The following is a 26,018-nucleotide window of genomic DNA, read 5'->3' as shown; positions in this document are numbered from 1 at the left end:
CTCCCCTCGCTGCAAGCTGCTATTTGAACTGGCCTAGGTGGCTGGGCCCTGTAATGTTATGTTGATGGACTTGGCTAGCAGCCAATCCTCTTTGAAATTCGAGGACATATCCTGCTTTCAACTGTGATTCGTGAAGCCATCAGTAGTTTCGGAAAGATTTTGAAAATACCGAGGCAGACTCAATTTTGGCTCTCAGTTCTGTGAAAACCTATCAAGCAGCCGGAGCTGATTTAAACTCTCTCCAGCCAGGCCTGTGAAGATTTAACTCCTGATTAAATGCTGCAAATTTTCTAACCAGGCAGGCCTGTACAGGTTTAACTTGTGATCAAAAGGTTGCAGGCAGTTTCCAGTCAGGTCTGTAAAAGGCAATTTTACAGACCTCTGTTTGGAATACTGGCAATTTAAAATGCTCTTTCTACCAGCTATTGCTGGTGGTTAAAATATTCTCCAGCCTGACCGGTGAATGTTCTGCTTCTGATTAAAATGCTGGGGAATTCAATCTGATTGATCCCAATTGATGGCCTGTGTTTAAAGATCTTTCTCTCTCACAGAAGTCAATCAGTTCAGCCTACGGGAGGATCCAGTCCCCTCCCCCACCCCCATCTGCAGGAAGAAGAGGTTTGTTTAAAAGCCTTTGTGAAATCTTGAGGTGAAAGAGTCTAATATTATCCCAGTGCGTTTGAGAGCCAGTCTGGTGGAGGTCATTCAACTGAAAGTGACTCCTCAGAGAATTCTACAGCCTGCATGTTCTTATTGAAGTCAAACCATAGAAATCAAAACCAACCAATGATTTCAATACTTTGCGTCCTTTGAAGATGGCCGACTACAAAGACTACACCCTCTGCAGTAAGAATTAATCTCACACCTTTTTAAATCCCTGTTATTTTGATCCTTTCCTACCCCCTCCATGAGTCTGTCTTTATGGGGTCTGGGTGGAGGGTTGGACGGGGTTAGGGGAATAATTAGATTAGCAGATCGTTATTCTATCTCTTTTCTTGTTATAAATAAAGATTTATTTAAGTGTTTCTCTCACAAATCTGGTGCTTGTAACTCATTGGAGCAGTCAAGGGTCAAAGAGCTCAGGAAAATAAGCAAATTATTGGTTAACTCACTTATGTTGGGACCATACACCTGTCCAGGATGTGGTAACAATGTGAAACCGGTTTAAAAGAAATGCAAAGAACAGTAGCATTCAAGAGATGGGTATTTAAAGTAGGCAACCCGTGTTTAGAAAATTAAGTTAGACTGTTCAGAAAGTTCCAAAACAAAGACAAGACAACTGTGGCAGCAATCCAATTTTAAATTCCCAGTACATTTGAGTAAATAAAAATGTTGAGATTCAGTTAACGAGTTTCACAAAATAGCTCTTGCAACTTTGGTTAAGTAGCAAACATTGGAAATTGAAGGGGGGACAAAAATGAAATGAAATAGAAGCAAAGAGAGTAAAATAAGTGTTTTAGTTACATTCTGTAGGAAAATTAACCATTTCAGCAGACAATTGATTTGTTTTAAATCCCCTGATGTGTGTCTATGTATTTGTCTATGAATAGGATGGGAATGGAGGAATACAGACACCGGAAGTGTAGAAGATTTTAGTTTAGACGGCCAACGTGGTCGGCACAGGCTTGGAGGGTCGAAGGGCCTGTTCCTGTGCTGTACTTTTCTTTGTTCTTTGTATATGTCTATGCTAATTTATATAATGTTTATTTGTGGGAATTCAACAAGACCAGTTAAACCAGTGGAAATTTTAAGCATAGTCCAGAAGAATTTGGAATAAGTGTGAAAATTATATTATGTTTGTCACTTGCCCCTAGATAAGGAACAAGCATTTTTTCAGCTCGTAATTTATTTGGTAGAGCCAGCGCTTGAGATTTTGAATCAACAAACGGCGATAAAATTAGCCAATGGAAATTTATCTAAAAAACGAGAAGTTCACCCAGCAGAGGAAGGAGAATTTGGAGGACCTGGAAAGGACCGTAAACCCGATTATGATGGGGATCGACTGCCTGGAAATGAGGCTGGAAGCTCAGAGCCAGGAGATCCAGAAGGTGGAGGAGCAGCTCACCTCGATGATGGGGGTGATGCACGATATTCAGAGGCAGCTGCAGGAGAAGGTGGAGGATTTGGAGAACCGGTCCTAGAGGCAGAATCTGAGGATCATGGGCCTGTCGGAGGGGAGCAAGAGAGGGGATGTGGGCTCGTAAGTGGCTCGGATGTTCGAGAAGTTGCTGGGAGAGGGGACCTTTGGACGGCCCTTGGAGGTGGACCAGGTGCTGCACAGGGTGCTGGTGAGGAAGCCGCAGGGTAACGAGCCGCCGAGGGCGATGTGGTGCAGCTGTACCAGTTTTTGGACAAGAAGCAGATCCTGTGGTGGGGCAGGCAGATGAAGCGATATATCTGGGAGGGCAATGAGCTTTGAGTGTATCAAGACCTGGGAGCGGAGCTGGCCAAGAGGAGAGCGGGTTCAACAAGGTGAAGGCTTCCCTCTTTAAGAAGGGGGTGAAATTTGGAATGCTGTACCCGACTTGCCTCTGAGTGACCTACAATGACCAGGAATTGTATTTTGGGACGCCGGAGGAAGCGGTGGAGTTTGTGAGGGACAATGGCTTAGCAGGAGAACGAGGACATTGATCTTTGGTGGAGGTGTTCTTTTTTTTTGGCTCATTTTGGGGTTTGGGTTTTTTCTCCTCTTTGGAACATTGTTCTGTGTCCTACTGTGAGGGTTGGGTGGTTGCTCTTTTCTTTGTTTTTGCTCTTTGAATGTTGCTGTTGTTGTTTGGGATAGTGTTTGAGCGTTGGGGTGAGGGGAATCAGTGGGGAGTAGGATGCTGGGCGGGGCCTGCCAGGCAAGCTGGGGGTGAGCAGATGGTTAGTGTGGATGGGGGTTATTTTGTACGAGGGGGGTGTGGGTGGAGGGGAGGGACTGCTGGCATGGGATAGGCTTTTGAAATGTGGTATGGGGAGGGTTGATGACAGTGGACATCCGAGGGCAGGCTCGAGGGGGTGCAGGAGGGGCTGGAGGCTGGCCCAGGTGGGGATATGGCTGAGTGATGGGTGGGCAGGGTGACCAGGCTGATCACATGGAATGTGAGAGGGTTGAATGAGCCAGTCAAGAGGACTCTGAGGAGCCTAAAGGCGGACGTGGCATTTCTGCAAGAAATGCATCTGAAGATTGGGGATCAAACTAGGCTTAGGAAAGGGGGTGTAGACAGGTATTTCATTCTGGATTGAATTTGAAGACGAGGGGGGTAACGGTATTGATAAATAAACGGGTAGCTTTTGAAGTGGGGAGCACAGTGGCAGACTCCAGAGGGAGGTATGTTATGGTGAGTTGTAAATTGGAAGGGATGCCGGTGGTATCGGTGAATGTTTATGCCCCGAACTGGGACAATCTAGAGTTCATGAAGCGGATGTTGGGACGATCCTCGACCTGGACTCGCACCAGTTGATAATGGGAGGGAATTTTAACAGTTCTGGGGCCAAAGCTGGATTGGTCGAGTCTGAGGTCGGGGAGAGTATCGGCGGTGGCCAAGGAACGGAGGGGGTTTATGGAGCGCACTGGGGGGGTGGATCCGTGGAGATTGGCAGGCCATGGGCAAAGGAATTCTCGTTTTCCCCCCCATGTGCACAGGGTCATATAGTCAAAGATGTTTACAGCATGGAAACAGGCCCTTCGGCCCAGCTTGTCCATGCTGCCCAGATTCTATCACTAAGCAAGTCCGACTTGCTCGCATTTGGTCCATATCCCGCTATACCCACCCTGCCCATGTAACTGTCTGTTTTTTAAAGGAAACAATTGTACCCGCCTTTACCACTGCCTCTGGCAGCTCGTTCCAGATGCTCAGCTCCAGTGTGAAACAATTTCCCCTCTGGTCTCTTTTGTATCTCTCCTCTTTCACCTTAAACCTATGCCCTCTCCAACAAGACTCCTCTACCTTTGGGAAAAGTTGTTGACTATCTACCTTATCTATGCTCCTCATTATCTCATAGACCTCTAGAAGATCACCCCTAAGCCTCCTACGCTCCAGGGAAAAGAGTCCCAGCCTATCCAGCCTCTCCTTATAACTCAGACCATCAAATCCTAGTAGCATTCTCATAAATCTCTTCTGCACTCTTTCTGGTTGAACAATATCCTTCCTATAATAGGGTGACCAGAACTGAACACAGTATTCCATATATGGTCTTACCAATGTCTTGTACAACTTCAACAAGACGTCCCAACTCCTATATTCAATATTCTGACCAATAAAACCTAGCATGCTGAATGCCTTCTTCACCACCCTGTCCACCTGCGACTCCACCTTCAAGGAGCTATGAACCTGTACACTAGATCAGTGCTTCTCAAACTATCTGATGTGGCGTACCGGCAGTTTTTTTTTCAATGTGCCAGGGACCGGTGAGCGAAACAAGCCAATCCAGCTGGGGGTTCGGGGGGTGGGGATGTGAACCCCCAGAATTTTTTTTGAGATATATCTTATTGCAGGGGCAATTATATTACATTATATTATATTATAGCAAATATAATGGATATATTTGCAATAATATAATATAATGTAATATAATTGCCCCCCCCCCCAAGCACGGCCCGAGGACGCAACCGCACCCCCCCCCAAGCACGGCCCGAGGACGCAACCCCCCCCAGCCCCCAGCATGGCCCGAGGACGCAACCCCCCTCACCAGCCCCCAGCATGGCCCGAGGACGCAACCCCCCTCACCAGCCCCCAGCACGGCCCGAGGACGCAACCCCCCCCCCCCCCGCCCGCCCCGCTCAGCACGAGGACGGAACCTTGGAACGCCCCAGCCCCAGCTCAGCACTCACCTTTGCGCAAGTGTGAAAGTGTTTCTTTTCTGGGAGTACTCCACGTACCGGCAGACGACGGCTCGCGTACCGGCACCGGTACGCGTACCACACTTTGAGAAGCACTGCCCTAGATCACTTTGTTCTGTAACTCTCCCCAATTGCCTACCATTAACTGAGTATGTCCTGCCCTGATTTGATCTACCAAAATGCATCACCTCACATTTTTCCAAATTAAACTCCACCTGCCATTCATCGGCCCAATTGGTTAAGATTCTATTGCAATCCTAGATAACCTTCTTCACTATCCACTATGCCACCAATCTTGGGTGTCATCTGCAAACTTACTAACCATGCCTCTGACATTCTCATCCAAATCATTAATATATATATATTATAACAAATAACAGTGGACCCAGCACCGATCGCTGAGGCACACCGCTGGTCACAGGCCTCCAGTTTGAAAAACAACCCTCCACAACCATCCTTTGGTTTCAGAGGGTGTACTCCCGAATCGACTATTTTGTGTTGGATAGGATGTTGTTGGCGGCGGCAGTCGGTTCGGAGTACTCCTTTGCTGGATTTATCCCAGTCTTCAGGGCTATTACTGACTTTTGCTTCCTTCTACACTTTTTCTTTCAACTTATTACTCTCCTTAACTTCCTTGGTTACCATGGTTGGTTTATCCCTCTCTTCAGATCTTTCCCCCTGACTGGGATATATTGTTGCTGAGAGTCTTGAATTACCTCCTAAATGTCTGCCCGATTGTTTACTGCCTTTCCTACTAATCTATCCAGCCAGTCCACTTTAGCTAACTCTATTTTCATTTAATTATAATTCCCTTTATTTAAGTTAAGTTTCTCACTCTCAAACCGAATATTAAATTCTATTATGTCACGATCATCACATCCGAGGGGAACTTTTACTCTGAGATCACTTATTAAACCTCCCTCATTACCAGTCAGAAGATAGCCTGTTCCCGGATTGGCTTCATGACATATTGTTCTCGGAAACTATCCCTAACGCACTCTATGAATTTGTTGTCATAGGTACTTTTCCAACTTGACTAACCCAATCAACAAGAAGATTAAATTCACCCATAATTATTGCTCTATTCTTTTTACATGCTCCTATTATTTTGTTGATTTATACCCTTTCCTAGTGTGGCTACTGTTTGGATGTCTATACACTACTCTTGCTCATGTCTTCTTTCCCTTGCTGTTTTTTTATCGCCGCCCAATAGGATTCTACTTCATCAGAGTCTGTCTCATCCCTCACAACTGTCCTCAGTTCACCTCTTATTAACAGTTGCTACCCCAGCACCTTTTCCTTCCCTCCTGTCGTTCCAAAAGGTCAAACATCCCTGAATATCAAGTTCCCAGTTTTGATCTCTTGTAACCATATTTCCGTAATGGCTAGATCATATCCATTTACCTCGATTTACGCCGTCGATTCATCTACCTTATTCCGAAGGCTTTGTGGATTAAGATACAAAGCTTTTAGTTTGGCCTTTTTAAATCATCCTAACTTTTCTTTATACTGTGGTCACGTTAGCCTAGCTTTTTTGTACTTTAATGTTCTTTCTTTTATTACGGCAGGGTGTCACCGTGGTTAGCTCTGCTGCCTCACAGTGCCAGGAACCTGGGTTCGATTCTGGCCTTGGATGGCTGTACGTGTGGAGTTGGCATTTTCTCCCTGTGTCTGCGTGGGTTTCCTCCCCCAGTCCAAAGATGTGCAGGTTAGGCAGATTGGCCATGATCAACGCACGGGGTTGCGGGGATACGACAGGGGAGTGGGCCTAGATGGGGTGGTCTTTCGGAGGGTCAGTGCAGACTCCCTCTGCATTGTAGGGATTCTATGATACTGTCCTTGTTTCTCTTCCAGGGTTTCTAGTTTAAACCCTTCCCAACCACAGTAGCAAACACTCGCCCTAGAACATCAGTCCCAGTCCTGCCCAGTTTGTACCGCTCCCACCTCCCCCAGAGCTGATCCCAAAGTCCCAGAAATCTGAAACCCTCCCTCTTGCACCATCTTTCCAGCCACATATTCACCTGATATATCCTGCTGTTTCCACTGCCTATATTCAGCTTTTAGGACTTTGTCCTTTTTAAAAAAAAAACAATGTTGTTTGTATCAATGTGTATCATGACCACTGGCTGTTCACCAACCCCCTCCACAATGTCCTGGAACTGCTCCGGGACATCCATGCCCTTAGCACCAGGGAGACAACATACCATCCTGGAGTCTTGTTTGCAGCCACAGAAACACCTATCTAGTTCCCTTACAATTGAATCCTCTACAACTACAGTATTGCATTCCCACTTTTATTCCTCCTCTGTGCAACAGAGCCAACCATGGTGCAAGAAAATTGGCTGTTACTGCTCACCCCCACCTCCTCCAAGAGGCCATTCCCACCAACAGTATCAAAAGCGGTATATCTGTTTTGCAGGGAAATGGCCATAGGAGATTCCTGAACTGCCTGCTCAGTCCTCTTGCCTGGTGGTCACCCATCCCTTCCTACTTGTGGAGATTGTGCCTGCGGTGTGACCACCTCTCTAGGTGTGTTATCCACAATACTCTCCACCTCATGGATGCTCCACAATGTTCCAGTCGCTGCTCCAGCTCCAAAACCCGTGCTGCCAGGAGCTGAAGCTGGAGACGTTTCCCGCACACAGCTGGCCCTGAGTACTGGAAACGTGCCCGGCTTCCCACATGCAGGAGCGAACCACTCTTAAAGGACTCTTAAAATCAGATATCAAGTAATTTAGGGCCCTTCTTCTGTTGGATCTCATTAATGCAGAATGTAGCCCTTAAAAACTATAAACTACAAATAACAAATTTTACAAACTATAAGCAATAATGGTATAAATACGAACAGTCCGTACTCACCCAAATCAGCAGGCTCCACTTGTCCCACGTCACTCTCGAATCTGGACGTCAATTCAGGAGCTCTGCCTCAGGATCGAGTGCTCCATTTAACGTTTTCCCGCTGTGCTGCTCACCAGAATCGTTCTCTCTCTATGACCTCTGGTGCTCTGTACTGTAAGAGTTACTTAAAGTCCCTCTTTGCCATAATGCGCCAAATTCCCTAAGATCTTACTTTTATTTTAAACGAGAAGTACTCACCAGTCAGAGAAAACGGACTGATCATCTCCTCCCTCATTCAACAAACATGCAGGAGGAGCGAACCACTCTTAAAATCAGATACTAGGGGCGGCATGGTGACGCAGTGGTTAGCACTGCTGCTTATGGCGCTGAGGAACCGGGTTCGATCCCGGCCCCTGGTCAATGTCTGTGTGGAATTTGCACACTCTCGGTTTCTTCATGGGTTTCACCCCCACAACCCAAAGATGTGCAGGTTAGGTGGATTGGCCACACTAAATTGCCCCTTAATTGGAAAAAATATATAATTGGGTACTCTAAATTTAATTTTTAAAAAACTGATATCAGCAAACTTCATCTGCACTCTAATGCATCAAGACAGCACTCAGTGCAGACCCACGACCATAACTGCACCAATATCTCCCCAAAAAAAGCAGGGGACATCTCCAGCAAAACGCAATGAGAAAAGTTATACAAATGATGTGCGTGAAATTAATCTGAGGTTTACGGCAATGCAGCCGCCTGGTGGGAAAGTTACTGAATCAACAACATTCACCAAGGGGAGAATAACAACCCTGGTATTTTCTGATCCTTGCTGTTATTTTAATGCAGGGAGTATCCTATATGTTAAAATAATGCTGGTCAGAAACTCTAACCCACACCACCGTGTAATCTCAAAATAAATTAAATTCAACTGGAGAATTCATAGACATTATCAGAGGCATGTTTATTATCCTGAAATAATCCAATGTGTGCAAAATCCAGTGTTATGTGACAATCGCGTGGAGTTCATAACACATGCCATTTCTAAAAATCCAACCATCAACTTGTTAGTGCTTTTTAAGGCACTTTGTGGAAATATTTACAGAGTAGTGGCTGGGTCAGTGATTTTTTACACCATTTTTATCATACATTTGGCACTATCCTCAGCAGGAGAGCCAACAGTGTCCCATATTTGCCCCAGAGCACTGACGACTCCAGGTCCTTGAATTTGCAATCCTCAGATACAGGGCCCGAAGCCCGATAAACCTGTACACTGTGTGTGTGTCCTTGCCACTTGGCCTTCAGTGGAGGTTCCCAAATAAAGAGAAGGGTTTGTTGATGTGAGGATTGGGTCGGTAACCAATTCGCTCGTTTATCTTCTCTCGGACTTTGGCATCATCCCGTGCTGCATTTGCACCGTCCACGTCACTGGAGCTCACCATCACCCCTTCCTCGCGCTGCTGCTTCTTACGATTCTACAGACAAATAAGACAAAGTTGAGAATTTAGCAACTCTTCCAAAATTCAGGTTCTTGGGCTTCGAACGCTTCAGGCAGAAACTAGAGGCATTGCTTAACTTGGGAGTCAGAGGGGCAACACACCAGAAAGCCAGCTGGTTTGAGACTGGGACACATACAAAGTTAAAACTGGTAGAAGCTCCAAGGAGCCTGAACATCCTCACAAGGAAGAAGGGAAGTGTAAACTAGCTGTAAGGAATTTCATAAATAGGGGAACAGGAAGCATCCTTTTGTAAAGGGGCCTCACGGTAGCATGGTGGTTAGCATCAATGCTTCACAGCTCCAGGGTCCCAGGTTCGATTCCCGGCTGGGTCACTGTCTGTGTGGAGTCTGCACATCCTCCCCGTGTGTGCGTGGGTTTCCTCCGGGTGCTCCGGTTTCCTCCCACAGTCCAAAGATGTGCGGGTTAGGTGAATTGGCCATGCTCAATTGCCCGTAGTGTAAGGTTAATGGGGGGATTGTTGGGTTAGGGGTATACGGGTTACGTGGGTTTAAGTAGGGTGATCAATGCTCGGCACAACATCGAGGGCCGAAGGGCCTGTTCTGTGCTGTACTGTTCTATGTTCTATGTTCTAAACAGGATTGCGCTTCCTATATATGTTGCCTACCTCCTGCCAGGCTGAGGGACATTGCAAACTAGTATGAAAGGATATTAGAGAGGAAGGGGAGGATCCAATTGTGATCCAAGTTGTAACCAATAACATAATAATCTTTATTAGTGTCACAAATAGGCTTACATTAACACAGCAATTAAGTTACTGTGAAAATCCCCCAGTCGCCACACTCCGGCACCTGTTCGGGTACACAGAGGGAGAATTCAGAATGTCAAAATTACCTAACAGCACGTCTTTCGGGACTTGTGGGAGGAAACCCATGCAGACACAGGGATAATGTGCAAACTCCGCACAGATAGTGACCCAAGCCAGGAATCGAACCTGGGACCCTGGTGCTGTGAAGCAACAGTGCTAACAACTGTGCTACCAATAGGGAAGAGAAGGGTAGAGGTTTGGTTCAGGGAATATCAGGATGAAGGAGCTAAATTAAAAACAGTACATTAAGAGTTAGAATCTCTGGAATATTAGTCAAGCATGAGCAGAATAGGGAGGTGAACCTTTAAAAAAAAATCTTCATTGTCATAAGTAGGCCCACATTAACACTGCAATGAAGTTACTGTGAAAAGCCCCTAGTCGCCACATTCCGGCGTCAGCTCGACTACAGAGGGAGAATTCAGAATGTCCAAATTACCTAACCTGCACATCTTCGGACTGTGGGAGGAAACTGGAGCACCCGGGGGAAACCCACGCAGACACAGGGAGAACGTGCAGACTCTGCACAGACAGTGGCCCAAGCCGGGAATCGAACCTGGGACCCTGACGCTGTGAAGTGACAGTGCTAACCACTGTGTTACCGTGCTGCCCTATGGCTGAAGGAATGCTGCTGGAATGAGGGGCTCAATTTCATGGGGCACTAGCACCAGTACTGGGACAGGAAGGAACTGTATAAGTGCAGGGGAGGAGGGTTCAGGTGGAAATGGTAGTATCAATAATCTTTCTAAATGAAGCCAAAGAGAGTAGAAGTTAGAAATTGTGCTTCCGGTCCTCCGGTTAAAAGGAAAAACTAAAAGGTGCAAATTAAGCAAACCGTGATAGATAAAAGGAGAAATGTGTGCAAAACAGACATCAGAGAGAAGTTTTGACAGTCATCCGGACTCGAGACGTTAGCTTTGTTCTCTCTCCACAGATGCTGTCAAATGTGATGAGGTTTTCCAGCATGTACAGTTTTTATTTCAGATCCCAGCATCTGCAGTAAATTTGCTTTTATCAGATAAGTTAGGGTCTTAGGTACAAATAAACACTCTTTACAAACAGAGTACAAGGAACAACTGAATTAAGTGTAGATGCAAATTCAACTTGGAAGGTACAACATGGTAGCCATGGCAGAGACATGGCTTAAAGACAGTCAGGACTAGGAATTAAATGTACAAAGTTATACGGTCTACAAGGAAGTTCAGGGGAGGAATACCCGTAATGATTAAGGATTTAATAACTTCTATATTAAGAGATGATATAATGCATAGAACGCATACAGTGGGCACTTTATGGGTAGAATTGAGAAATAGAAAGGGATTTAAGACTGTTGTGGTAGGTGTAAATAGCCCCCCCAGGGGTAGTAGTTGTGAAGTAACATGCATAATTGCAGAGATTAGACAAGCACATAGAAGATTTTACTTCCATACAGTTCGATATATCATAGATATCATAGAATTTACAGTGCAGAAGGAGGCCATTTGGCCCATCGAGTCTGCACCGGCTCTTGGAAAGAGCACCCTACCCAAGGTCAACACCTCCACCTTATCCCCATAACCCAGTAACCCCACCCAACACTAAGGGCAATTTTGGACACTAAGGGCAATCTTTGGACTGTGGGAGGAAACCGGAGCACCCGGAGGAAACCCACGCACACACAGGGAGAACGTGCAGACTCCGCACAGTGTCCCAAGCCGGAATCGAACCTGGGACTCTGAAGCTGTGAAGCAATTGTGCTATCCACAATGCTACCGTGCTGCTTATATAAACACATAAGCTCATGTCAGAAAGACAGCGAATTCCTTGAGATTGTTCAAAACAGTTTTCAACAACATGTCCTTGAAGTATAAAGGAGAATGCCATCTTAGATTTAGCATATTAGCCAGAGTTTGTTAATAGCCTAATTCTGCCGGAGTAGCTATCCAAGATTGATTATAATAACCAAGGCCTTCCCTTGGCCAGAACGTGTTTCCTTCTCTCCTTTCTTCCCTCATACCCTCTCCAAACTCATATTGTCCACGAGACCCCACCTCCACTCTCTCACTCAAGTCCCAAAGGGAGGATTGGGAATCTAGAAACAGCGTCACAGTCTCAGGATACAGGGTAGACCATTTAGGATTGAGATTAGGAAAAATGTCTCGACTCTAGAGGGTAGTGAATCTGTGGAATTCTCTACCACAGACGGCTATGGGGGCCAAGTCACCAAATGTATTCAAGAAAGACCTAGATTTTAAAAAGATTTTAACGGCGTCAAGACGTACAGGAAAAAAGCAGGTATATGGCATTGAAATAGAGCATCAGCCATGGCTCAAAAGAGCAGACTCAAAGGGCCAAATGGTCTACTGCTCCAAGTTTCTGTATTTCTATGTAACTACTGACCACCAACTTCCCGTCCTGGCTTCCATGTTAACTGGCATTTTTCATGGTTCTAGTCTGCTTGGGGTTTGTCCCCCTCTCATTCAAATCTGCCATCATATCCCCTCACCACCACCTATCTCGACCTCTCTACAATCTCCAAATTTCCACATTCCTTATCTGACATCCAACACTGGATGAGCAGAACTTTCTTCCAGCTAAATGTTGGGAAGACTGGAGACATTGTTTACTGTCTCTGCCAAATCGCTTGTTCCGTTGTCTCTGATTCCATCCCTCCCACTGATACGTGTTTTTGGCTGAACAAGACTGTTTGCAAACTTGGTGTTATATTTAAGACGGGAAAGGGCAGCACGGTGGCACAGTGGTTAGCATTGCTGCCTACGGCGCTGAGGACCCGGGTTCGAATCCCGGCCCTGGGTCACTGTCCGTGTGGAGTTTGCACATTCTCCCCGTGTTGGCGTGGGTTTCACCCCCACAACCCAAAGATGTGCAGGATAGGTGGATTGGCCACGCTAAATTGCCCCTTAATTGGAAAAAATTGGGCACTCTAAATTTAAAAAAAAAAATGTTTAAGCCGGGAAGCAATCTTCAACCGCGTACCTGCACTCTCACTAACAATGGCTATTTCCACCTCCCTTGCATGGTCGGACTCTACTCCTGCCTCACCTCTTGCTGCTGAAACCCTCATCGATACTGCTCCACTTGCACCCCCCCCCCCCCCCCCCCCCCCCCCCCCGCCAACAAGAGCCTAAATCTCCCTATTTCCAGTTCTCTCTAGCTTTGACAGAGTCACCCAGATTCGAAACGTAGCTCTCTTTTCTCTTCACAGATGCTGTCAGATATGCTGAGATTGTCTTGTATTTTCAGATTTTGTTTCAGATCCAGAATCCGCAGTAATTTGCTTTTGTTTTGGCATTCCCTCTAGTTATGTGGTGTGGTGTCACATTTTGTTTTAGAATGCTTTCCGGAAGCACCATGGGACATTTCAGTGCGTTAAAAGGCATTTTAAAAATGAAAGCTGTTGTTGTGGTTGTTTCTAACATAGTGTCTGAAAGGGTGGAATGAAAAACTGCTTCAATTCTAAATTTCCATAATGTCAAATTCAGCAGGAGGCTAGAGACTGCCCACAGTCACACAAAACCAAAATTCGACAGAGGCTGGATATCTGAAAAAAATGCTGGAAACACTCAGCATGTAAGGCATTAACTGTGGAGAAAGAACCCGAGTTAACATTTCAGTCGACGATCTTCATTTGGAACAGACGTGAGTCATGATGATGGAGAAAAAGAGCCCCGAATTACATACGGACATATTGACCTTTTAAATAAGGCATGTGCTTTTTAAAAATAAATTTAAGAGTACTCAATTCTTCCCCCCCAGTAATTGGTGATTTAGTGGCCAATTCACCTACCCTACACATCTTTTTGGGTTGCGGAGGGTGAGACCCACGCAGACACAGGGAGAATGTGCAAACTCCACACGGAGAGTGACCCAGGGCTGGCATCGAACCCAGGTCCTTACCGCCGTGAGGCAGCAATGCTAACCACTGCACGACTGTGCTACCCCTATAAGACGGCTGTTCTTAAAAATTAACATACAAGCCAAAGATAGTGAGTGTGTGTATTCAGTCAGTCTGAATTATCCTAGTGCAGGTGATACTGAGAGACACAATGGAATGTTCACATCCTGTCTCAGACAGACATTTGAAAAGAAGAAGCCATGCCATCTCCTGTGGAGATGATGGAAGCTGATTATCATCTCAGCAGGAATGATAGCATGTAGATCAAGTCTAAACTGATAAGCTTGGGATAAAATCATGCTGCAAAAATTGGTAAGTATGGATTAGTGTTGGGTGTATCAATGCATGTGACACAGAGACAGAGGAAAGAAGACAGTAGCAGTCACTCCTGATCATCTGGCAGGTAAAAAACAAATCTTGCGCTCTCTCTCTGATTGCTGAAGCAAGCCAAGTCAACAAAGCCACAGCTGAAAGGGAAGGACAACTTCTTAGCTAAACTACAGGACCCTGGGAATCTCAAAACCATCTACTCAACTGAAGTCAGCGCAATTGGAATCGCGAATCTCAAACAGTCACAACATTTCCCCATCGACTCACGGACAAGTCGAAGACTGATTTATGTCTTTTTTTCTTACTTATTTCTGGACTCACTTGTCATTTCTAATCTATGTGAACGCATAGGCATGTATTTTAGTATATTCCTGGCGTTTAGTAGCTAATAAACTGCGTCTTTCATTGACGCAACAAAACCTGATTGAATTGGCTCCTTTTAAAACATAAATATGTTTGGACTGGGAATAGGTATCCTTGGGGTTGAATAAAGAAAGGGAGCCAGTTTATCCCTCCTCAACCAACGGCAGAACAATTTGGGAAGTGGGGGCGGGCATCCAGAAAGTGATGGATCCTGTCCGGGGTGACAAATCTGGCACACCTGGCCTGGTCATAACAGAGGTTAGTGAGTATTTTCAACATTTTCTGTTTTTATTATTAAACTGGACAAATCTTTTACTGGGTGCAACAGGAGATCAGTGGGAGTGTTCACAAAATCAGAGACCGGTTAGTTTAACATCATGTTGGGAAATGACTTGAGTCTATAATTAATGATAGTGTTTGAATACCGTGAAAGTCTTGAGCTAACCAGAAAGAGCCAGATTAAATAATAATCTTTATTGTCGCAAGTAGCCTTACAAACACCTGGTTTGAGAATTACCAAAGGGTGGCCTAAGTTTATTTTGCAACATCACAGTGGGAAGTATTCAAAACTAAACATTGGGCTTCTTATTTTTTTTTAAACTTAAGAGTACCCAATTTGTTTCTTTTCTCCAATTAAGGGGTGAGATTAATCCATCTAACCTGCACATCTTTTGGGTTGTGGGGGTGAAATCCATGCAGATCGTGACCCAGGGCCGGGATCGAACACGGATCCGTGGCGCCATGAGGCAGCAGTGCTAACCACTGCGCCACCATGCCGCCCTTTCTCTGAGATTCTTAATAAGAGGTTTAAATCATTCATATCGTTTGCCAAAACAAAGAGGTGGTGGGGATAATTAGTTTAAATCTTTCTGGGTCACCCCAGGTTTCTGCAGGGATGGATGGCAAGTGGCAAGTTTGCTTTTGGTTTGGGGTTGGTTGTGATTTTTCACAGAAACAGGCAGTTGGCCTGGGAGCAACTATGAGATAGGCAGAGAGAAACTGAGACAGCCAGAAGTTGTAAGGCAGCAGGAACCAGGAGCAGTGAGCAAAGAGAAATCAAGGATGTTTTCTGATTTGGAGTCACGAAACAAAAATGTAGTGACACTAATGCTTGAGCTGGGGAGTTACAATTCCGCTTCTCACTCTTCTTTGGAATGTACACAAGGCCTTGGAGCACCAGCAAACACCAATTCATCAGCTGCTCGACCAGAACTTTGAAGAGCTCTGCCGCCAAAACACTATCCATATCTTCTTGAAATTTGTAACATCCTCTGTGTCTACTGTCTCCCAGAATAGGCTTTTCCACACATTGGGTGAAGAAGTTACATTTTACGTGTGCATGCTCCTCTTCCTGTCTCAAGTAGAATCCATATTCCTTCACCCTCCGTTCAGATTGAACACTTCACCAGAGGCCAACTTCTCCACATACTCAGATCTTAAATATTTCAATTGTTGGGATACCAGAGCAGACCTCAAAGTTTGTTAGGATAGCGGACGAGAACCCCAAACAATTTGTCGATTTGTAAAACAGAGAGAAGGATCCTTCACCCCAGGAGTGATGATTCTGACCAATAATAATAATCTTTATTGTCACAATTAGGCTTACATTAACACTGCAATGAAGTTACTGTGAAAAGCCCCTAGTCGCCACACTCCGACGCCTGTTTGGGTACACAGAGGGAGAATTCAGAATGTCCAATTCACCTAACAGCACCTGTTTCAGGTCTTGTGGGAGGAAACCCAAGCAGACACAGGGCGAACATGCAGACTCCACACAGACAGTGACCCCAGCCGCGAATCGAACCAGGTACCCTTGTACCCCTGAAGCAACAGTGCTAACCATTGTGTGACCATGCCGCCCATTAGTAAAGAGAAGATCATGTCTGACGAACCTGACTGCATTGTTTAACGACGTGGCTGAAGTAGTGGATAAGGGAATGGCTGTGGATGCTGTTTATATAGATTTCCAAAAGATACTTGATAAAGTCCCTCACACGAGACCAATAGCTTTAGTTGAAGCTCGTGGTTTGATGGCAATTATTGACCTGCCTGTTGAGGAATCAAAACAGCATGTGCTTAAAAATCTTAGCAGGTCTGGCAGCATGTGAGGAGACAGAACAGAGATAACATGGAGTCCAATATGACTCCTCTTTGGAATCCTACTGAACTCGAAATGTTAACTGTTACCCTCTTCATGAATGCTGCCGGAGTCTATTTTACTGACTTGTTAGGGGATCGGCTGGGTGGCAGGAGACCGAGAGTAGGGATATGGGCTGGTACTACAAATAGCAGCATGTGACTAGTGGCATCCAAAAGGAATGTGTTCCTTTTTACAATATTTTACAATATAGACAAATGTGAGGCAATGCACTTTGGATGTAAAAGAGATTGATTAGGGTACTTTCGAAACAATGAAAACCAAGTAGAGTGGAGGGTCTAAGAGACTGAATTGGCTGTAAAGAATTTTAAGGCATCCTGAGTTAAATAAAAGTGCTATATAAATGGAGAATACCATTTAAATGCAGAGACACTACAGAATGCTGCAGTGCAGAGGTACACGATTCACAAAAAGACAGCATGCAGATACAGTAAGCAATTCAGAAGGCAATTGGAATGTTGCCATTATTGCAAGGAATCGGTCCATTAAAGTCAGGAACTCTTGCTACAATGTACAGGGTAAGACCACACCAGTGTACCTGCAGAGTTTTGCTCTCCTTATTTAAAGAAAATCTTATTTGCATTGGAGACAGTTCAGAGAAGGTTCACAATGCTAATTACTGGGATGAGGAAAGGGTGAGCAAGTTGGGCCTATATTCATTGCAGTTCAGAAGATGGAAAATGATCTTATTGAAACATACAAGATTCTAAATCGACTTGACAGGGTGAATGCAGAGATGTTTCCCCACATTGTGGAACCTAGAACTAGGAGGTACCTCATCAAACTAAGGGACCTCTAGTTTCTCTCAGAGGGCCAACAGTATTTGGAATTCTCTTCCCCAAAGAGGAATAGAAGCCAGACCTTTAGATATCTTCAAGGTTGCATTCGGTCGATTCTTGAAAGTCAAGGATTACAGGGAGGCAGATAGGAAACTGGAATTGGGGCCACAATCAGATCATCCATGATCTTAGCGAATGACAGAGCAAGCATCTCAAGGTATTCTTGAATGCCAAGAATTCAGAATCAGAGAATGCTGACAGTCGGAAGGAGGCCATTTGGTCCTTTGAGTCTGCACTGACTCTCCAAAAGAGCAGGCCCACCACCCACCCTATTCCCATTACTCCATCTATCCTTTGGACTAGCCTCCTCATCTTTGGACCGTGGAGGAAACCAGAGCACCCAGTGGAAACCTACGCAAACACAGGGAGAACATGCAAACTCCACACAGTCACCCAAGGCCAGAATCCAACTCAGGTCCCTGGTGCCGTGAAGCAGAAGTGTTAACCACCATGCAACCCCAGAGAGGAGGTATGATTGCAGCTTTTGAAACATAGGGAGGGATTCATTAAAGATTTGGGGAAAGGGTTCCAAAGTGTTCCAGCACGCACACAGGCCGTTCAGCCCATCATGTCCAAGCCGGTGTTTGCCTCCACCTGGTCTATTGCCATTATCATTCCTCCTGCTAATTCTGAAAGTGATCCCCAAATCTCTTTGGCTCTGTTTTGGTAACAAGAGATCCCCATATATCCACGGTTCCAGTGTGCTGACTCCAGCCTCTGCCACGGTGAGGAGCTTGGGGAGGAAGCGGTGCCAGAGGCTGGGGGAACCTGGAGCCCGAGTGTTGGGGAGCTGGAAGCCACAAGAGGCTGGAATAAAACCTGGGCCTAACCGGTCTCCGGCACCCACCTCCAGCTCCTTTTTCATACTCTCAAACTCCTCGATGTCGTCCAGTTTCAGTTCGAGCCGGGTGGGCTTCCTCCGCAGCATCCTGCCGCCGGCAATACACACACTCGGCGCCCAGGCTCCAGATCCACCAGGCCGCAGCCCCGCGAGAGCGCATGCGCGGCCGAACTGCACATCGGGACATTGTCACATAAGCTGGAACGACAACTCCCAGCGTGCCATGCGTTACCGAGCCGCCCGCCGGGAGATGTCTCCACAGTGGAGAACTACAACTCCCAGCGGCCCGTGCGACGCTTCCCGCTCTCTGCTCCGGATGCGGTCGGCGCATTAGCGACGGTGGTGTGCGAGGTAAGAGGCCTTGCTCAGACTGCTTCGTATCCAGCCCGGAGTCTTCGCGATTCCAGCCGGTGGGTGAGAGAGCAAGGTCCGAGACCAGATGATGCTGTCCATCACCCCTCCTCATGCACCGAGCCTGGCACCTCCTGGGTTGCTGGGCCTGGGGTGAGTCCACAGGCTGTTCCTGTGGCCCTGAGTGAGCATTGGGAGGAGGCCAGGTACACAGCAGGTTGGCAGCAGAGGGTGTCAATAAGTAACATACAATCCTGCCTTAAAGTTCCACATTCCCGCGAGGAGTCGTGGCAGAGTGAAGAAGCTGATTGAAAATTCTTCGTAGCCTAAAGGATTTTGCAGTGGATTCAGCATTTACCAATTTGGGATCATTTTAGTTCCACCATTCGAAATAGAGCAGAAGACCACTCGGGACTTCCGGCCTGCTCTGTCCTTTATTCCGGTCATGATAGACTCAATTTCGCCCTTTTTATTCTTTCACAGCATGTGGGTGTCGCTGACCATTTATTGCCCATTCCTAACTGCCCTTGAGAAGGTGGTGGTAAGCTGCCTTCTTGAACTGCTGCAGTCCATGTGGTGTAGATATTCCCAGTGCTGTAAGGCAAATCCAGGATTTTGATGCAGGAACAATGAAGGAACGGCGATAAATTTCTAATTCAGGATAATGTGTGGTTTGGAGGAAAATTTGCAGATGGTGGTGTTCCCATGCATCTGCTGCCTTTTTACTTCGAGACGGTAGTGGTTGTGGGTTTGGTAGGTGTCTTGGTGAGTTCTTGCAGTGCACTGCGTAGATGGTACACACGGCTGCCACTGTGCATCGGTGGTGGAGTGAGTGAATGTTTGTGGAAGCGATGCCAGTCAAGAGAGCTGTATTGTTCTGGATCATGTTCAGCTTCTTGAGTGTTGTTGGAGCTGCATTCATCCAGGCAAGTGGAGAAGATTCCATTACGTTCCTGACTTGTGGTTTGCAGAAGGTGGACAGGGTTTGGAGAGTCTCGGGGTGACCGCAAAATTCTGACCTCTTGTAGCCACAGTATTTATATGGTTATTCCTGTTCAATTCCTGGTCAATGGTAATCTCCAGGATATTGATATTCAGCAGTGATAATGCCATTGAATGTGAAGGGGAGATATTGATTCTCTCTATTGATTCTCTCTTGTTAGAGATGTTCATTGATGGTCATGTATGTGGTATGATGTTACCTTATGCTTATCAACCCAAGCCTGGATATTGTCCAAGTCTTGGTACAGGTCCATGGACTGCTTCAACATCCGAGGAGTAGGAATGGTGCTGAACATTTGTGCAATCATCAGCAAATGTCTCCACTTCTGACCTTATGACGGAGGTATTTGATGAAGCAGCTGAAGATCATTGGGCCTAGGACACTACCTTGAGGAACTCCTGCAGTGATATCCTGGAACTGGGATGATTGACTTTCAATAGCCACAACCGTCTTCCTTTGTGCCAGGTATGACTCCAACCAGTGGAGAGTTTCCCTCCTTGGTTCGCATTGACTCCAGTTTTGCTAGGGCTCCTTGATGCCACACTCTTGTCAAATGCTGCCACTTTCGGGGCAGTCACTCTGACCTCAACTTTGGAGTTTAGCTCTTTTGTTCACATTTGGACCAAGGCTATAATGAGGTCAAGAGCTGAGTGGCTCTATCAGAACCTAACATGGGTGTCAGTGAGCAGATTATTGATGAGTAAATGCTGTTTGGTATAACTCTCAATCTTTCATCACTGCTGATGATCGTGAAGAGTTAACATTTCTGGTCGAGATGACCTTCCATCACAAAGGATAATTGGCTGGATTGGAGTGGTCCTGTTTTTTATGAACAAGACATACCTGGGCAATTTTCCACGTTGTCGGGTCGATGCCAGTGTTGTGGCTGTACTAGAACAACTTGGCTCGGGGCACGGCAAGTTCTGGAGCACAAGTGTTCAAAACTATTGCTGGAATGTTGTCTGGGCCCATAGCCTTTGCAGTATCCAGTGGCTTCAGCCGTTTCCTCAAGTAAAATGATTCACATTTGCTGAAGACTGGGGTCTGTGTTGCCAAGGGAAGACCTAGATTGATCTACTGCTCGCCATTTCTGGTTGAAGATGGTTGCAAATGCTTCAGCCATTCTTTGCACTGATGTGCTGGACTTCCCCATCATTGAGGTTGGAGATAGTTAGAGAGATTCCTCCTCCAGTGAATTGTTCAATTGGCCACCACCACTCATGGTTGGATGTAGCAGAACTGCAGAGCTTTGATCTGATCCATTGGTGTGGAATCGCTTAGCTCTGTCTATTACTTGCCTCTTATGTTGTTTGACATGCAAGTAATCCTGTGTTGTAGCTTCACCAAGCTAATGCCTCATTTTTAAAAATTGCCTGGTGCTGTTCCTGGCTTGCCCTCCTGCAGACTTCATTAAACCATTCACCTGAGGAAGGAGCTGCGCTCCGAAAGCTCGTGTTTGAATCAAACCTGTTGGACTTTAACCTGGTGTTGTAAGACTTCTTACTGTGCTCACCCAGTCCAACGCCGGCATCTCCACATCATTAAACCAGGGTTGATCCCTTGGTTTCATAATAATGGTAGAGTGAGGGTTATGCCTGGCCATGAGGTGATTGTGGTTGAATACAATTTTGTTGCCGATAGCCCACAGCAGCTCAAGGATGTCCAGTTTTGAGCTACTAGATCTGTTCTGAGTCCTCTCATTTAACGCAGTGTAAGTGCCACACAACATGATAGGGTATCCTCAATGTGAAGATGGGACATGCTGTCACAAAGACTGCGTTAAGCATTCCTACCTATACTGTCATGGAGAGATGTGTTACTGCAGGTAGAATGCTGAGGCCAAGGTCAAGTTAGTTTTTACCTCTCATTAATTCTTTCAGGAGGAATTAGTTGCTTTCCTTTCCCATGTTTGACCTGTTGCCAAGAGACGTAACATGTTCCAGGGTAACCCAACTGTATACTACTATGCCGCCACCACTGGTGGAACAGGACATACCTGAGATAGTGATGTCTGGGACATTGGCTATAAGGTATTCTGGGAACATGGATAGGATGGCTATAGAGGGATATGGCACAAGGAAGTGGTTTTGGCCAAAGGTGGCATCATGACCGGTACAGGCTTGGAGGGCCGAAGGGCCTGTTCCTGTGCATGTTCTTTGTTATGACTGTGTCGGGCTATTGCTTGACTCGTCTGTGGACAATTCCCGATTTTTGCACAAGCCCAAATGTTGGGAAGGGGAACTTAGCTGGGTTAGGTGTACAGTTGTAGATGCTAGGGGGTTAAAGGATTTATTCCTTTTTGACTCGAGTAGTGGCTTACTGGGCCATCTAAGGGGGCAGTTAAGAGTCAATCACATTGTTGTAGATAGAGTCAAAGATGTTTACAGCATGGAAACAGGCTCTTTGGCCCAGCTTGTCCATGCCGCCCAGTTTCTGTCACTAAGCCAGTCCCACTTACTCACATTTGGCCCTTATCCCTCTATACCCACCCTGCCCATGTAACTGTCTAACTTTTTAAAGGAAAAAATTGTACCTGCCTCTACCACGGCCTCTGCCCGCTTGTTCCAGATGCTCACCACCCTCTGTGTGAAAAGACTTCCCCTCTGGTCTCTTATATCTCTCCCCTTAAACCTATGCCCTCTAGTTCTAGAATCGTCTACCTTTGGTCAAAGATGTTGACTATCTACCTTATCTATGCTCATCATTATTTTATAGACCTCGATAAGATCACGCCTAAGCCTCCTATGCTCTAGGGAAAAAAGTCCCAGCCTCTCCTTATAATTCAGTCTATCAAGATCTGGAGTTACATGTAGGCCAGACCAGGTAAGCCTCCCTAAAGGATGTTGGTGAACTAGATGGGTTGTTTGGATAATTGATGATTATTGGATGGTATCATTACTGAGATTGGCTTTCAATTCCAGACTTTTAGTCCTTATTTAAATTTAATTTGTGGAATTTGCACTCGTGTCCCCAGAGTATTATCCTTGGCCTCGGGATTATTAGGCGAGTGACATTATCACTATGTGACCAACTCCACTTATTCTTCTTTCCACCTGACTCCCATATTCCTTCATGCCCAAAAATCTATTGAGAATATATTCATTGACTGAGCATTCACAGCCCTCCTGGATAGAGAATTTCTCATGAGTGAAGAAAATTCTCATCATCTCAGTCCTAAATTGCGGATCTCTTATTCTGTGACTGTGTTCCTGGTTTGGACTCTCCTGCCGGGAGAAACTTCTCATCATCTACGCTGTCAAACTTCTCTTATGTCTCGTTCTTCTAAACTCCAAAAAAGAAACGTCCCAGTTTACTCAGCCTCTCACCAGAGGACAACCTATCCATCCCAGGAATCAATCTAACAAACCTTTGTTGCACCCTCTCTAAAGGCAACTATATCTGTGGGTGCAGAACCCAAAACCGTACACTGTAGTCCAAGTCTGAACTTAATAAAGCCCGAACTTCATTCTATGGAGAATCAAAGACAGCTGTAGAATCGCTGTTTCTTGCAGTTGAAGTTCAAATTGCAGAACAATTACACGTTCCTCTTGCTTCCTTGTGTTGAACTCGTGAGAGGGTCCCCTGTTCTAACTTGTTTCTCAGGGCATAAAAAGACTACAGTTCCTTCAGGGTGTCTTTCTAGGCCCTTACCAGGATCGGGATTGTAGAACACAATGATTCACCTAACTTCTATTTGGAGTGTGCGGCTGGCTTGTTGCACTGCTTAATCCCTTTCTGATTGGCACACCTCTTAAAGGGAACACTGCTTGTGTACAGCCCATTTGTTCACTGCTTGGCACATTATCGAATGCTGCATGGCTGCGCGCACCCGAGCAGGTTAGAGGGAATGTTGCTTGAACTTGTGGGTCCTCCCTGCCTCTCTTCCTTGTCTTGTATTTGTCACCTTGTTCCTTTTCAACCTCTTCCCTATTACGGCCATAAAGATACCTTTTTTAAAAAAAAGGCTAAAATATATGCAAATCATTTTTGTTCAATATCTCAATTTAATTTGACCGAGGTTCAGCAGCCTTTTGGCAGTGAGAGTTCTAGAATTCCGCAGCCCTTTGTTCAGAAAAGTGCTTCCCAGTTTCACTCCTTGAATGGTATAATTCTAATGTTAAGATTATGCTTCATTGATCTGGAGAGTAGCCATAACATAACATGAGAATTGCGTTAACACATGTTGTTGGGGCAAAGAAGGGGAGATTTACCCTGCATCTTAACCTATAGCTGCACAAGGGAGTGTATGGACCATATCAGAATGCAGTTCCTCTGTACCTTGCACTTGCTATACCAGAGACAATACTAGGGCTAAGTGAAGAAAGTGGGGAAATATATTTTTCTGGATTGATTCATTCTAGTCTGCAGATGCACCAGCACGCAGTTATAGATTAGAACTAGAGTCTTTTTCATGTTTCATCGCTGGTCATAATAGCTGGTTAATTTTGTGTGTCTTCTCCACCCACAGTTTCATTTCTCAAATCACAAAAAATGTCTGATGACGACGATATTCCGTTACCCAAGAGATCTCGGATTTACTATGGAAGCCTTGAAGAGAAGGAGAGGGAGAGGATTTCCAAAGGAGATGGAGGATACCTGGGAAGAGATGCAGTGAAAGCCGGGATAGAAGCCGGGCACATTAACATATCTAGTAGTAAGTTATAATAGTTATGTGTCTTTCACCTCTGTCATTGGGCAATTATTGCATTTGACTAAGTTACAAAATGTGGAACCATTGAAAGATTGCAGAACATTTCAGAAATCCAGCTGTGACCAGCAGCGATAAGTAACTGAGCTATATTTTAGAAATATTTTGCCTCCTAACTTTAATTCCTATGCCCACTGAGATCAGGGTAGATTGAAAAGACTTTAGTGACTCAGAACATTGCAAGGCTTGGTTTTGGTTCGATAGGAAACATAAAAAAAAAACCCTGTTTAGCCCAAGGTCTGAATGATGCCACAGCGTGTCATCACAGTGCTGTGCCGTGGAGTGGCATTTCACATATTCCCGTCCAGAAAACCTCACCTTGAATTACCGATCTCTGCCTTGCTGCTGTGGGGATGTAACAGCTGCTTGGAGAGAGAGAGAGGGCAAGAGAGTATCAGTCTCTGTCTCCCAGTTCACACACTCATTCCTATGAGCAACATTAGCAGAGACCTGGGAAGCAGTATCTGCTTTTCTGCTCAGCCAGCATGGGGAGAGGCCATAAAACATGAGGAAAGACTGCAGCTATTGGAGATATTGACAAAAAGGGTCCATTGTGTGATGAATATAGAAATTGTTGTATATGTTATATATCTGTTGCAGTAAGGTTATTAAAGAACCTAGGTTAAAGTATCTGTGAACGCTGTAATTAAGTTGAAAGAAGTGAGGTAACCATGCTTCCTAAACATTTAGTTGTTTACATACAGAGGGCTAACAGAACCTTGTTATGATTGCTGGAGATTCCCCAGATAGTAGATAATTTATGAGGGGTTGTAGATAGTCCCTCGTCTATTTCTGTGAAAAATCACAACCAACCCCAAACCAAAAGAAAACCTGCCATCCATCCCTGCAGCAACCTGGCAAACATGGGGTGACCCAGAAAGATTTAAACTAATTATCCCCACCACATCTTTGTTTTGGCAAACCATATGAATGATTTAAACCTCTTATTGAGACAACTGGGATGTCCCGCGTCCACGAAGAAGCTCAGAGAGTGCAGCACGCGGCACAGTGGTTAGCACTGCTGCCTCGTGGCGCCGAGGATCTGGGTTCAATCCCGGCTCCGGGTTGCTGTCCGTGTGGCATTTGCACATTCTCCCTGCGTCTGCTTGGATTTCACTCCCACAATCCAAACGATGTGCAGGTTAGGTGGATTGCCCTAAATTGCCCCTTAATTGGAGAAAAAAACGAATTGGGTATTCTAAATAAAGGTTTTTAAAAAAATAAGCTCAGAGAAGCAGCCTATTGTTTAGTTTCTAATACCACCCTTTGCTAATTCTCAAACCAGATATTGTAATCTTTTGTTTTAAAAACCTTTCAATTTCCAAACCTGAATTTATACTCCTAAAATCCCCACATTCTGGCGTTGGGTGATGTCTGTGTGGAGTTTGCAAATTCTCCCCGTGTATTCGTTGGTTTCCTTCAGGTGCTCTGGTTTCCTCCCACAGAAGTTCTGGTTAGGTGGGGGTTACAGGGATAGAGAGGGTGAGTGGACTTAGGTAAGGTGTTCTTTCAGAGGGTTGGGGCAGACTCGATGGGCCGAATGGC

General features: G+C 45.5%; 2 protein-coding genes across 6 annotated transcripts in view; one reads left to right on the top strand and one right to left on the bottom strand.

Moving 5' to 3' along the window:
- Positions 1 to 8,606: 8,606 nt before the first annotated feature.
- On the bottom strand, positions 8,607 to 18,608 carry cdc26 (cell division cycle 26 homolog). Its single transcript, XM_038781655.1, has 2 exons — positions 18,418 to 18,608; positions 8,607 to 9,138 (listed from the first exon to the last, which is right to left on the bottom strand). The coding sequence occupies exons 1-2, from the start codon at positions 18,496 to 18,498 to the stop codon at positions 8,965 to 8,967; spliced, it is 255 nt and encodes an 84-aa protein (XP_038637583.1). The 5' UTR covers positions 18,499 to 18,608; the 3' UTR covers positions 8,607 to 8,964.
- A 96-nt stretch (positions 18,609 to 18,704) lies between these two features.
- Positions 18,705 to 26,018, top strand: part of prpf4 (PRP4 pre-mRNA processing factor 4 homolog (yeast)) — a 45,060-nt gene continuing 37,746 nt past the window's right edge. Inside the window, exons 1-2 of one of the 5 annotated variants that reach the window (XM_038781650.1) lie at positions 18,705 to 18,762; positions 24,234 to 24,419. In XM_038781650.1, coding sequence (XP_038637578.1) covers positions 24,257 to 24,419 — 163 coding nt within the window. In that variant the 5' untranslated portion in view covers positions 18,705 to 18,762; positions 24,234 to 24,256. The other 4 variants (XM_038781652.1, XM_038781649.1, XM_038781651.1 and 1 more) reach the window with 4 other exon arrangements.

Source organism: Scyliorhinus canicula, chromosome 21, assembly GCF_902713615.1.
Source record: "Scyliorhinus canicula chromosome 21, sScyCan1.1, whole genome shotgun sequence".
NCBI lineage: Eukaryota > Metazoa > Chordata > Chondrichthyes > Carcharhiniformes > Scyliorhinidae > Scyliorhinus > Scyliorhinus canicula.
The sequence above is the reverse complement of the archived record's forward strand: the minus strand, read 5'-3'. Positions and strand labels throughout refer to the sequence as shown.

Coding starts and splice junctions, on each gene's coding strand:
- cdc26 (XM_038781655.1), bottom strand. CDS start 18,498: ATGCTGCGGAGGAAGCCCACCCGGCTCGAACTGAAACTGGACGACATC. Junction 9,139..18,417: donor GTATGAAAAAGGAGCTGGAG/GTGGGTGCCGGA, acceptor ATTTGTCTGTAG/AATCGTAAGAAGCAGCAGCG.